A 12,337-nucleotide genomic window follows, 5' to 3' on the forward strand; every position below is an offset into this window, starting at 1 on the left:
CAATGGCAGTAATTTATGCACTCTATGCTCTTTGATAGAAAATCCTGTATCTGTATGTCAGACCTTGGAAGGTAATCTTACACATTTATTTTTAAACCTTTTCACCACTGTCTGGCATATTCTGAAGAGTTCCACACACTTAAAATACAGACATACTTGTAACTGGAGCTTCAGAAAATATACCTAACATTTATGACTGGAACCAGACTTTCTAAACTTCTCCAGCATAATCTCCAAGCAGGACACAAAACACCACAAACTGCTGCCCTCTAGAGTAAGTACAACACTGATGTAAAACTGTGCACACCAGAACTGGAAGAAGTAAAACAAAAAATTAAGCACATACCACAAACGCTGGGAAAAAATGTGAGCCCATGGACTTATTTATTCTACATAGAAGTTAAATTAGCCAGCATGGCTCTTGCTATGAATCAGAGAAGCAACAGACCCCAACACATACCTGGGGGCAGTGGTGGGTTCTGCAGGAAGAAGCCAGGGGGCTGTGGGGTCCCCAGGAGGCTGTAACCCCACAGGGCAGGGGGAGGATGGTGCATCAGGTGAGAGGAGAGTGGGGAGTAAGTGGGAGGCACTCTGTACAAGTTATTCTGTGGATATTCCTGAAAACACACAGTAAAAGTGGACATTATCGACCTTCATACCCTACTAACTCATAAATAATGACAACTTTCCTACTGAATTATTAAAAGACAGAGACAGCTCCCATTGTTGTTTGCAATGCTGTAAAAAACAGATAAAGTCTCAGGCTGCCCACAGGTAATTAATACTAACAACTTCCAGACACACTATCCATTTTTACTTTATTAGCAAGTTTCCTCTGCAGGCTGTAATTCTGTATAGCACAAGAACAGTTTACTGTATCAGTATATAAGTAACAAGAGAAACTTAACATAAACATCTAAAAGGCCAGAAAATTATTTTAAATTACAGCTACTTAAACCACAAACATTGGCAAACCAGCTGGATGCTGACAGAACACGATCACATCCACAATATGCAGGAGTTCACTGGCAGCAGAGGATGGGAACAGCAGAACTGCTGCTACAGTAAATGCACATTGTTATTGTGTGGTGCCAGGCATGGTTTCCAAGCCCTTGCTCCAAATGAGTCTTCAGCCTGGGAATCCACATCTCAAGATGCATTAAAGCCAGAAGGGAAAGTGTCTCCGAAACCAGAACAAACTGCACAGTAACCAGCTCCTTTCAAACTGGGTTCCATCTGAACCAACCTGTGTGCTCTCAGCATCATCTGAACTGGAGGAATTTTAGCAATGGGTACAAAGAATAAGAGCTGTACTTCACCCCAAAGAAGAGAAAGCAGATACAGAACCTGAGTAACATTTAGCATGATCCAGGTTAGCATATCTGAAGTTGCACACAAGGTGGTAAGCACAGTACACTCCTCTGCACTGAGCTCTACTGGACAGAAATCCAGCCTCCTCCTGACCATCTCCATTCACTCCCTGCACTAGCACCCACTCTTCCAGGTGCATAACAACTTCTGAAGGTATCTGAAACAGCCCCATTCACCATCAGATGCTGCAGGGAGGTGTCTCCAGCTCTGCCTGGGGCACCAGCTACTTACATCAGCCCTTGAGCTTGACTTCGACTTTCGCTTCCGGCCCTTCGTCTTCTTCTCATCCTCTGTGGCAAGTTTTCCCTGATCTGAGAGCTCTCCTGACTTTCTTTCTGGTTCCTGAGAGACTGGTGTGGTGGGCTCTTCCTCCTCCTCCTCTGGAGGAAGGGGCAAGGGCTCGAGGTAGTAACTCCGTGGCTTGGGTTTGGTGTGAGTGTGGTACAGGAGGAGATGCTGCTGTTCCTCGTATTTTATCACTTTCCTGTCGACACGAACTGTCCCAAACCATGCCCAGGAGAGAGGAGCAGGATTTTTGTGACCTTCAAATAAATCCCAAGGGGACACCTTTTGTTTGGTTGAAACCTGAAGACCCTATTTCAGAATAAAAGCAAAGTTAGAATACTAAGAAAGCTGAACAGCGGAGCACACTCCTTGCTTTTGTACATCACCATCTGAGACAGAAAAAGACAGCAAGGGATCTCCCCCCCCAAAAAAATGTACCAAATGCACAGTGGTGGGATTTTAGCCTCTACCCAAGGCTGCCCTAGATAAAAGCAATTATATTTTTAGTACTATTTGCTTATAGCTATGCTAAAAATATCAAGTTCCACCCATCATATTTTGGAGGAAAAGCCAAGTAGAAGGTAAATTTGCTAAAAGTTTACATATTCAAACCACAAAAAACGCAGAATAAAAAGCTCTACACTTCTCTTTTAAATAAGTTTACTTATAAAAATTACACATCCTCTCATATACCCAAAAGCTTCAAAACAACTAACACACTTCCTCCCCCTGCCTTTTTTCCTCTGTCTTTAGTAAGCAGGATCTTGCTCCCAGCAAGCAACAGGTCTAAAGGTTCCCAGGTCAGAGGAACTCTCCAATGCAGGATTCTGCATGGAAAGCAGATGCTTTTGTCAGAACTTCTGCTGTTCAACTCCACGCCAAAAGTAATTTCCTTTTTGGTGACTTTTGTGGAATTGGCTGACACCAGTCAAGAGTCTGTGTTGCAAAACTGAGCAAGCTGGTGTCAGCTCTGATGGCACGAGGAGCTCCAGACTGACCATGGACACTGGGCATGCAGCAAACACAGTGACTGAGCCCCAGACAGATCAGAGTGAGAGGTCACCCACACTCCTGAATTTGTTCCAGTGCCATAAAACTGTTTCCATTTAAACTGTAAGTCTGCCTGCAGCTCTGACATTACCTGCAAGGTCCAGAGCAGGGTGTGGGAGAGCAGGAGGGGCTCCCTGCTGCAGGCTGCTGGTGCTGGTGCCTGGTCCAAGTCCCCAGAGGGTGCTGGGACCCCTTCAGCTGGGGTTACACAGCTCCAACCCACCCCAGCTTCCACACCTGCCCAAGGCTGCTCACACAGATCATGCAAACAACAACTGCACAAGAATCTTCTGAGCAGAAATACATCTGCTACCAAAAAACAGTTTGCCATTTGCAACCAGTTTTGAAGGTACCCACTGGAGAAGCCCATCAGTCCTCACCTTGGGCATCCCCTCACAGAAAGCCTCTACCTGTTCCCAAGAGGCTGCAGTGCTGTGGCTGTAGCTTCAGGAGTGAGTGAGAGCACGTCAGGAAGCTGCTGTGCAGCCCAGTACTGCTGTGACACTGCAGACAAACAGAGGCACTGGACTCGCTGCGCCTGCTCGCTTGAATCCCCCCTGCTTCAAACACCACAGAAAAGCTGAGATAAGAGCATTTTACTCTTGCCTGTTTCTTATCAATGGAGTCAAATCCTGCAATTTTGTTCCCCTTGGTGTCAATCAAGGATCCCATTGGCTCACAAGCAATAATGTCACAGGTCTGCTTTGGCAGAGGCAGCAGCTGGCGCACCCTGTCAATGCTGGCTGAGCGCTTGTCCCCCAGCTCCTTCTGGAGAACAAACACACGGGTCAGTCCAACAAGCAGGAGGGAAAAAGGAAGAGACACATTGCACTGCTTTCACTATTAGAAAATGTCCAGTTTCTGGATTAATCGTTTCCTTGTACTTTTACTAAATTTAAACAAATGGCTTTGCCAGGGTTTTTCTGCTTTCTTTTAAGAATGGAAATTATCTTTTCAGTTCTTGTTTAAACAGAATGTGGAAAACATGTAATACAAATTTAGAGTCTCAAACGTGAACAGAAGTAACTTACAAGGCCCCTAATTTTAATTTAATATCAAGAAAATATTAGAAGTCTGTCCTCTCATCCCTCCATTCCTGTAATTTTATTTTCTTCTCTTCCCTTCTTCCTTGCTATCACCAGTTCTGTTTCAGTCTCTCCTGTTTTTCCAGGAAGCTTTCCCAGGCACTAGAAATGAGAGGACTGAAAGATGAGCACAGAATGTGATTCAAAAGAAACACTGAACATGAGGGAAGATCACACTTACTTTTAGTTTCTTCACTAAATTCATGTAAGCCCTTTTGTTCTCCTCAGGCCCTCCCTGGGAAGCGCTGGAGAGGTCGGAGGCCAGCGTCCCGTTGATGAGGACACCCAGCATATCCAGCACGGTTGTGAACAGCTCACTGGGGGGAAAGATCAGGGTTACCCTGAGGAATGATGCCTGCCAAGAGACCAGATGTACACAGCAAGGGCCAGGAACACGCTCCTGGGCCAGGGCTCCCTGCACACACACACCTCTCCCAGCACACACGTGCGGGTGGACTCTCACACAAAGTGCACCACAAACCCCAGCTCGGAGGCACAGACAGCACACACTGCTAGCAGTCATTAGGAATTATGGAGAGAGCTCAGGCACATGCTCGTTAAAGAAGAGTGGCATTTGTGGCTTCAGAGCTCTGCAAACCAGAGGAGCTCCCAGCCCAGCGCTGAGCACAGGAATGGTGCTCAGGCAGTGACAGGATAATAGTGAGAAAAGTTAACAACAACATCCATGCAAGCTAACCACACTAAGGACATGAATTAGCTCATCTCAATGGCACGGACGTACTTGTTGGTCTGCATATCAACAGTTCCTGAAGTGATGATCTGGAGGAGCAGCAGTGCCCAGTCTGTGGTCCACTGGGTGCTCCTCTGCACGGTGTCAAACATGCCCCCCACCTGCAGGACAGCACACGGATGGCACCCAGCCCTGACACACTGCCTGGGACACAACTGCCACCCAGGCTCACCAGCCCCTGCCTGACAGTGCCATCTCACAAGGATGACTCCAAATTACTCTTCCTGCCCACCCCATGCTCCTAGCACAAAGAAGGAACTGCATAAAGTGCTTCAAGCTTATTCCAGGGTTGTGTCTCGCTCAGTAAATAGAGACTGTTTCAGTCCTCAGTACCTGCTTTTAGCTCATAAACATTGCCAGCTTTGCACAAGAAGATTCCTCCTTGAACTCCATATGTGGTTTATGGTTTACAAAAGGATAAAATCTTGCTGTTGTAATGATAAACCAAATGTTTCCCATATCAAGAGCTTCCCAACCCACAATAAAGTGCACGTCCCCACACAGCTCAGAGGTGACTGCAGCTCCACTGCCAGTGCAGTCACAGCAACCCCAAAGCCAGTGACAGCTGGCTCAGGTCCTGCTGGCCTGGACCAGGGACAGCATCAGGCTGTGGTTATAATTTTCATAACACCAGAAAAACCACATAAGTCTTTCTTACCAAGTTAAGACGAAGTTGCAGGGCTTCATGCATCATTTGCCTGGCTCTAACATCATCCTGGTACCGTTCTTCCCTCCAATTACTAAGGATCTAAGAAAAAGCATTTGAATAAAGCTGTTTTCTTCCTGTAAAGAAATGTCCTCCCTTGGGAGGTGAAGTATTTGTGATCACTATCTATAAGGAATCACAAAGGCTTGTTAACCTTTTTATCATCATGCCTGTTTAAGGCTTGGAACAGATTAAGCAAACTAGTGGGGAAATACATTGATGTGAAAAGAGATGATAATCTGCCATCAATTGCATGACTAGACCTGCCTGTTGTAGCAAAAAGACAATAAGCAGCTTTGCTATGTATCCATTAAAAACCACTGGTTCAAACACTACTTAACTGTTCACCACCAGTAAGTAACTAGAACTCCTGTGCTGGATGAAGCTTCCCAAAAGGATCTGGTGGGATCTCTGGGTGAGAAATGACCAGAATGTGAGGGCACTGGGACCAGCCACATTTCAGGGGAGAACCCATCCAGCAAAAGGAAAGCCCAAGTGACAGTGACATCAGGATAAAACACATAAAAGGAAGGAATTTAACTGGGATGTGGACCCACAACACAGCCTGGACCTGGGCTGAGAGGCAGCATGAGAAAATATCAGCCCCACAGGTATCAGCTTCCACTGCCACAGTACTGCACAGAAACTAGAGGCAGCAGATGGAAACATGCACACACCACACCAGGCACTCTGTATACTTGCTTTAAGGACAGTCTTAAGGGGCTGGCATGGGCCAGAGCAAGACCCAGAGGGAAGCAGAATCAGCAGAAGCTGTGAATGAGCACAGGGGATCCAAAGGAAGAGCTGTAGACAATGGGCTGTTTGGGACTAGCAATAATGGGGTTTTTTTTTTAATATGAAACCTTTTTTATCTGTCCAACTGGAGAATATGAAGGGCTTTCCTAGAGAAGAAAAGTTTCAAACTTGTAAAAACTTTTTATGATGAAGATGGAGACTGAGAAAATTGTTCCTCTCAGGACAAACATCTTTTCCTGTTTCTTCTGGAAAGAATTGAAACCAAACTCATTTGTTTCTCTGTAACAATATTTTAGAAAGCATGTTTTAAACATTTAGAAAACAATTTTTAGGAAAAAAAACATGTATTCCCTCTCAAAACACCTCCTCATCCTCCCTTCCCTGGACTAATACTTTTGGCATACCATTGCACTGCCATTTTCCTGACTCTACACCATCACACACACATAAAACTGATGACACATAAAACATCTAACAAAGGGTGCCCATGGTTATGTGCCTGTTTTACCTGATTGACTTGATTCTGCAGTGATGTTAGAAGCCCTTCCCGTTGCTCATCCTGGCCCTTAAGGCAAGTAAGCACCAATGAAAGGAAAGGCTGCTGACTCAAGAGAGACATGCTTTAAGAGAGGCAAACACAGAAGTCAATTAGCAAAGTCCTTTTCATTCTGCTCATCCTCACTCCTTTCCTTGTTTTGTCTACTTTTTTTCCTGGAAGTGGCACTGCCTGCCTATGAGTCTCTTTCTGTTCTAGTAAATCAAAGCCCTGCTAGGGGAATGAGAACATGCACACAGGAGGCAGAGCACCAGCCAGCATAAATACACAGATTATCTGTGTCATTACTGCTCCAGGCATGGAATGACCAGGACCTGCAGGGACACCTGAAGGCCTGACTCAGAAACAGAGCATTTTGATTAACCAGGGACATAATTTTAATGGAAATTAGGCAGCTGAAGTTTCTAATCCATGTTAGTGGTCTGAAGCCAATCCCAAATTTTGCCTTCCAGCACTGATGAGGATGACAGCCACCAGGATTCCAGGAGAAACCTGTAGCTGGCTGCAGATGTGCCATACCAGTGCAAGGACTTTCAGATGCTTGACATTTTTTTTTGTTTGTTTGTTTTTAGATTAAGGTGTATCTATTATAAATATAACATGAAGACTAACTGCAAGAAACACACAAAGAAATGGCCCAGCTGAAGGAGGAGAGTCCAGCATTGCAGCAAGTGACAGGCATGCTGCAACTGTGATGGAAAGAAAAGAAAAATAAACCTAATCTTAAAGAGAAAATATGATAGGTGGAAGTAGAGTCCCCACCCAGGGAAGGGGAACTGCCCTGGACAGCACAGAGGACGACCAACATGGTAACACACACTGCTACCACCTCAGGACAAGGCACTGATGGTGAGACCATATACAACAATCAAATACCACAAGCCTTTGAGAAGTGCTTTGTTTTCTCAAACTGTGCTGTGGAAGAGTTCACAAAAAGAAAGATGGTTGGTATGTGAAGTGAAGAGACCCTGTTGTGTACTGTATTCAATGGAATTTCTATCCTAACTGTAACAAAGTACAAAAAAATGACAGACTGAGAGACTATTTTACTAAAGGAAAATCAATAACCATTAAGCCATTAAAATTCTCACACCTTGGGAACGTTAAGAGATTCCTAACAGGAATTAAGAGACATGACAACTATGGGATCTTAACGGTTGGAAAAGTCCTACTTTTTCTACTGCCATAGAAGGTAAGATAAAACAAGTGCTCTGACTGGTCCTGAAATCTCTAACATTTCCTGTCACCAAGCTGCAGAACAGCCACTGAAGATGTGTTACAAAGACATTCTCATGTCTTCTTCTGCAGACAGTGATATTTCTTCAGACCAAATGAAACCTGAACCCTGTATGAAGTTTTTGCTTCAGAAAAGTGAACCAATGAGGTACAGTGAAGCCAAGATCCAGCCCTCAGCAGACAGCTCCTCCAAAACCCCCTCTCAGGTCCGCCTGCAGGGACATCCCAAGGTCATACCTTTTTTGTTTCTGTCTATCTCTTTCCTTCTTAGAAGATGACCCCAGATGCTGACCTTTCTCCAGCTCCTCTCCTGCAGCTTTCAAGACCCTACCTTGCACAGAGGTGGGCAGTTTTGCAATCAGGGGAGCCACCAGCCACACTCCTCGCCGCTCAGAGGAACTGGAAGTACAACAAACTTATTTCAGCCTAAATGTCCACTTAGCTTTGCAACCAGTATCAGCTGCTGTAAAACTGAACTGCTTTAACTAAAGCTGTTGAGACAATGCATCTGGAATAACTGCTGTGGACTGAGCAGTCACAGTGGTGTCCCTGCCCATGCAGGGGGGGTCAGAACTGGATGATCTTTAAGGTCCCTTCCAACCCAAACCATTCTATGATTCTATGACTTCTGTTTCCCAGAAAAATTCAAGAGTAGCAACTATATTTATTGCTAAATGAAACAAACAGAAATAACCTTCAGACAACTCATTTCTGTACATTCCTCTTTCAAGTGAAAAAAAAAAAAAAAAGTTCAGTCAATCTACACATAATTAAGCATCACAGAGGCTAAAATAATTAAAAAGGTGCTGCAAAAAATACCTTAGGAATGCCTTTTTACCATTCTGTCTTGTATTACTTGTGTCAGCATTTCCAACAGAGTTTGGATTGAAGAGGCCTATACCAGAGTTAGAAGAGTTATTGTTTAGATCAGCGGATTGCTGAAACACCTCTATTGTCGCCTTTGCAATATTATCCAACAAGCTGTTCATTTCAGCCACAGACCCAGAACCCTACAGTAAAACATAAGTAAACTAGCACATTCGTGGTATGTTTGCTCACCGACTGCGTTAAAATTTAACATACTTTTTTTTTTTTTTTTTTCAGCAAATATTTAGGCAAGGAAGTTTGAAAACAAATACTCACAGGCTCCTTCAGGCACTGCTTGATCATCAGCTGCAGCTCCAACCAGGACTGCCGGAGAGTCCACTGATCCAAGTTCTAGGTAAGAATCCACATTACAAACACAGCTGTCAACACTTCACAGGTCTGCAGAGGACAGTAAGCTCACAACTGAAAACATTACATGCAAAAGCCTCTCTTTTAAGCAGACCATCTCTGTCACTCTTTTAGTAGTCCGATGGCACGCCAAAATATCAGACCTACTAAAAAATGTGTATTAACTTTCACATATTCACAGCTATCATTGTTACTCAGCACTTTTAACCATGCAACTTTTTGGAACAAAGTTCTCACTCTGCAAAATCTGAGTTTAGTTAGATGTGAACACAGAAAATGGACTTCAGCCTTTCCTTAGTAATTACATTAACCCATGGCACTGCTGTCCCAGTGGACTTGTTTGTATTTTAGCACAAGCCCATTGAGACATGATTAAAGTGATGCAGCAGCTGAAGTGAGTATTTTGCAGGACTCTGATCCCTATTTATCCTGGCACAGAGACTTCTGACTTGATCCTTCACAAACCAATTCAAAGAAAAACCATTTTGTGGATGAAGAAATGAGGTGTCCCTATTGCAGGATGCCAGCACACCATGGGTTTCCCCCTGCAGTACCTGCAGTATGCGCTTGATGTGCTGCCTCTGAGGGTTCTCACCCTCCGTGCACTCTGTAACACCATGAGGATAACAGATAAGCTGGAGGAGTGTCTGTGCTTGCTTGTTTGAAAGAACAGGATCCAAAATAAGATCTTTGTCTGTGCACAGCCGCTCAGGTTCCTTCAAACAGTGCTCTCCAACCCATTCCTGCAAGTAATCAGAGTCATGAGACAGTTTCAAGGAAATGCTACCTTTTGGCAAACTAGACAGAAAAGGGATTTTTTTCCATATTGAAAATTTGAAGTGAACTATGGTTGATGCAACACGTGAGATCAGAAATGTCTTCTGTCCCTCAGTACCACCTGAAAGTGTCAGACTGCAAAACAAATGCCACTGCAGAAGCAGCCAGTCCTACTGTCTCCTCAAAGTGCTTGAGATTCAGGGAAGAAAAACATCTCCATTCTGATAAGGAGCAGGTGAGATGCTAACAAATAACTAAAGCTATTTCCCCCCCCCCCAGTAACATACTACTTGGTACATAAGTTGTCAGAAACAAGACTTCCAGACAGAACTGAGACACCGAGTTGATTTCTGCAGTCACTTTGCACCACGATGTGTGTGACTCAAATAAAATACCCTGGTTTCTCCAAATGCAGAGCGAGGTCAGTGTTACAGATTACCTGCTGGCAAATGGTCCTGAGCACATATCTGGCATACTCGCTCAGACTGGCGGTTTCTATGGAAACAGCTTTTCCACAGGACTTCAAAGTGTGAGAGGAACCCCAGACCCCATCCTCACTGAGCTCATCTAACAAGCCTCTCATCTGGAAGTCTTCACCCTTCAAGGAGCTGTTGACGTTGTTGCTGCCAATTTCAGCATCTCCTGCAGAGCAGAAGCAGAGAAGCATTGGGGTGAGCCCCTGCCCCAGACCCATCCCCAGGGACATCTCTGGGGAAACACAGCTGGGGAGCAGGCACACAGCCCCAGGGGCAGCACTCGGACTCCAAACATCACTGGCTCAAAGCACTGGCCCCTTGCTTCACTTTGCATTGCATCTTTTTAACAGGTATTGCAGAAGTAGAATAAAAAACTGTGTGCTTGACAGGAGAGGGTCTGTGAATGTGTGCAATTGCTTTGGCAGATAAGGAAGGGTTGGGTTACTTGCTCTTCTCAGATCTAAGAGACAAGTTGTGAGCAGTGGCCCCCTGGCCAACCTTACCATGAACTTCCCAGGAAGAGAGACTGATCTTCTCAAAGATCCAAAGATCAAAGATCTCAAAGATAGCCCAAACCTACAGCTACCAGCAAAATATTTCAAACTACTGCACCAAGCCTTTCAGCAGCTCATCACTGGGCTACTACCCGTTTACACAGAATGCTTCAAACACTGTGTGTGGGTCCTCCCATGCACTCAACTTCTCCTACCCCTGTTTCTGTGTTCCCCCCACTGCATTACCCTGGACACAGAGAATGAGGCTGTGACACAGAGTGAATGCTAAGAAACAGCCAAGACCTGTGCCCCCCTGCTCTGTGCTGCATTAGAGTTATCCTACATGAGCAGCATACAATCCTCTTTTTAACAAGGCTGGACTTGTATTTAACAGCTTCTCAGAGCCACAGCCACGCAGGGTGCCAACCCAAGACATCTCCAAAGACACCATTTCAGGTAGAGGAGGAGATGTGCTGCAGCACAGGCACAAATAAACTGTGTGCCTGGATCTTCCTTCAAGCCACTTGGCATCATCATGTCCCTTGTGAAAAAACAAGTGTCCACACTACCCACCACTAATGAAGAAAAGCAGAAAATCTCAGCACTCTGAGTAGGAAGAGAATGTAGAGAATGACCTAAATGTAGTTCAAACTCACCCAAATCCATGAGCCCATCCCATAGCTATGCCTCTAATATCTTTCCCAATGCAGTCACATCATGAAAGATCATTAAAGGGTTTTAAGACAGTCCTGAGGCACTGGCCAAAAAAGGCAAATGGAGGTATAAGCAGCTGGGGATATACCCAGATGTGAGTATGCCCACATCTGGAAAACCTTGCTTGTTTAGCTTACTTAGCTCCAAAAATACCCAACAGCAGTGGTCACAAGAGCTTGAACTGAACTTAAGCCAAACCAAAGCTCTTGGGCAGTTACTTGTTTGGGAGAACAACACACCCATCTCTCAAGGGTTGCTGCTGAGAAGGGATTCTTCTGTAACTTCCACAGTGACAGACACACGAGTTGTGGCAAAACATGGAAAAAGGAGGGAAAAGTTACCCAAGACCATATCTCCTCTCTGCAGTTGAGAGAGAGTGAGATTTGAAGTGTCCTGAGAGCTGCTGGTGGGAGCAGGGGTCATAAAGGGAAAGCAGCACATCTGCTTTAAGCCTCCTCAGCTGGGGCTGACTCACCAGGGAAAAATCCTGCCTCTTGACCTCTGGGGGGAACATGCTACCCAGGCACAGCCAGCAGCCCCATTTTTCTCCTGTCATCAGGTTTTTCCTTTCCCAGGAGCATTCCCAGGGAAGTGAAGTAGCACGGTCTGGTCCTTTGCCCAAACATTAAAACAAAAACATCACACATGAGTCTGCACAATCTTACCAAGCATCAGAATTGCTTTTAAGACTGCAAACACAGCTCCCACTTCTATACTGTTGTGAGCAGCAGCCAAGAGGTGACGATCACAAGAAGAACGAATTCCAGGAAAGAATTTCCCTATGGAAAGAAGAGTAAATCTTGTAGAAAATTATTGTTATTTACCACCTAAATTTCCTTTGACA

At 44.9% G+C, this 12,337-nt stretch overlaps 1 protein-coding gene across 12 annotated transcripts in view; it reads right to left on the reverse strand.

Annotated features, from left to right (window-relative positions):
* Positions 1 to 12,337, reverse strand: part of MED12L (mediator complex subunit 12L) — a 104,625-nt gene that overhangs the window by 8,269 nt on the left and 84,019 nt on the right. For 11 of the 12 annotated variants that reach the window (XM_071752926.1, XM_071752927.1, XM_071752923.1 and 8 more), the window contains 13 exons: positions 12,159 to 12,272; positions 10,249 to 10,451; positions 9,587 to 9,775; positions 8,940 to 9,014; positions 8,616 to 8,806; positions 8,034 to 8,195; positions 6,513 to 6,624; positions 5,201 to 5,290; positions 4,534 to 4,643; positions 3,973 to 4,108; positions 3,313 to 3,474; positions 1,603 to 1,965; positions 461 to 617 (listed from right to left, as the gene is read on the reverse strand). In XM_071752926.1, the coding sequence (XP_071609027.1) occupies positions 461 to 617; positions 1,603 to 1,965; positions 3,313 to 3,474; positions 3,973 to 4,108; positions 4,534 to 4,643; positions 5,201 to 5,290; positions 6,513 to 6,624; positions 8,034 to 8,195; positions 8,616 to 8,806; positions 8,940 to 9,014; positions 9,587 to 9,775; positions 10,249 to 10,451; positions 12,159 to 12,272 (2,064 nt within the window). The remainder of the gene's footprint in view (positions 1 to 460; positions 618 to 1,602; positions 1,966 to 3,312; positions 3,475 to 3,972; positions 4,109 to 4,533; positions 4,644 to 5,200; positions 5,291 to 6,512; positions 6,625 to 8,033; positions 8,196 to 8,615; positions 8,807 to 8,939; positions 9,015 to 9,586; positions 9,776 to 10,248; positions 10,452 to 12,158; positions 12,273 to 12,337) is intronic. The other variant, XM_071752921.1, reaches the window with a different exon arrangement.

The sequence above is a fragment of the Heliangelus exortis genome, chromosome 9 (genome assembly GCF_036169615.1).
Source record: "Heliangelus exortis chromosome 9, bHelExo1.hap1, whole genome shotgun sequence".
Classification (NCBI taxonomy): domain Eukaryota; kingdom Metazoa; phylum Chordata; class Aves; order Apodiformes; family Trochilidae; genus Heliangelus; species Heliangelus exortis.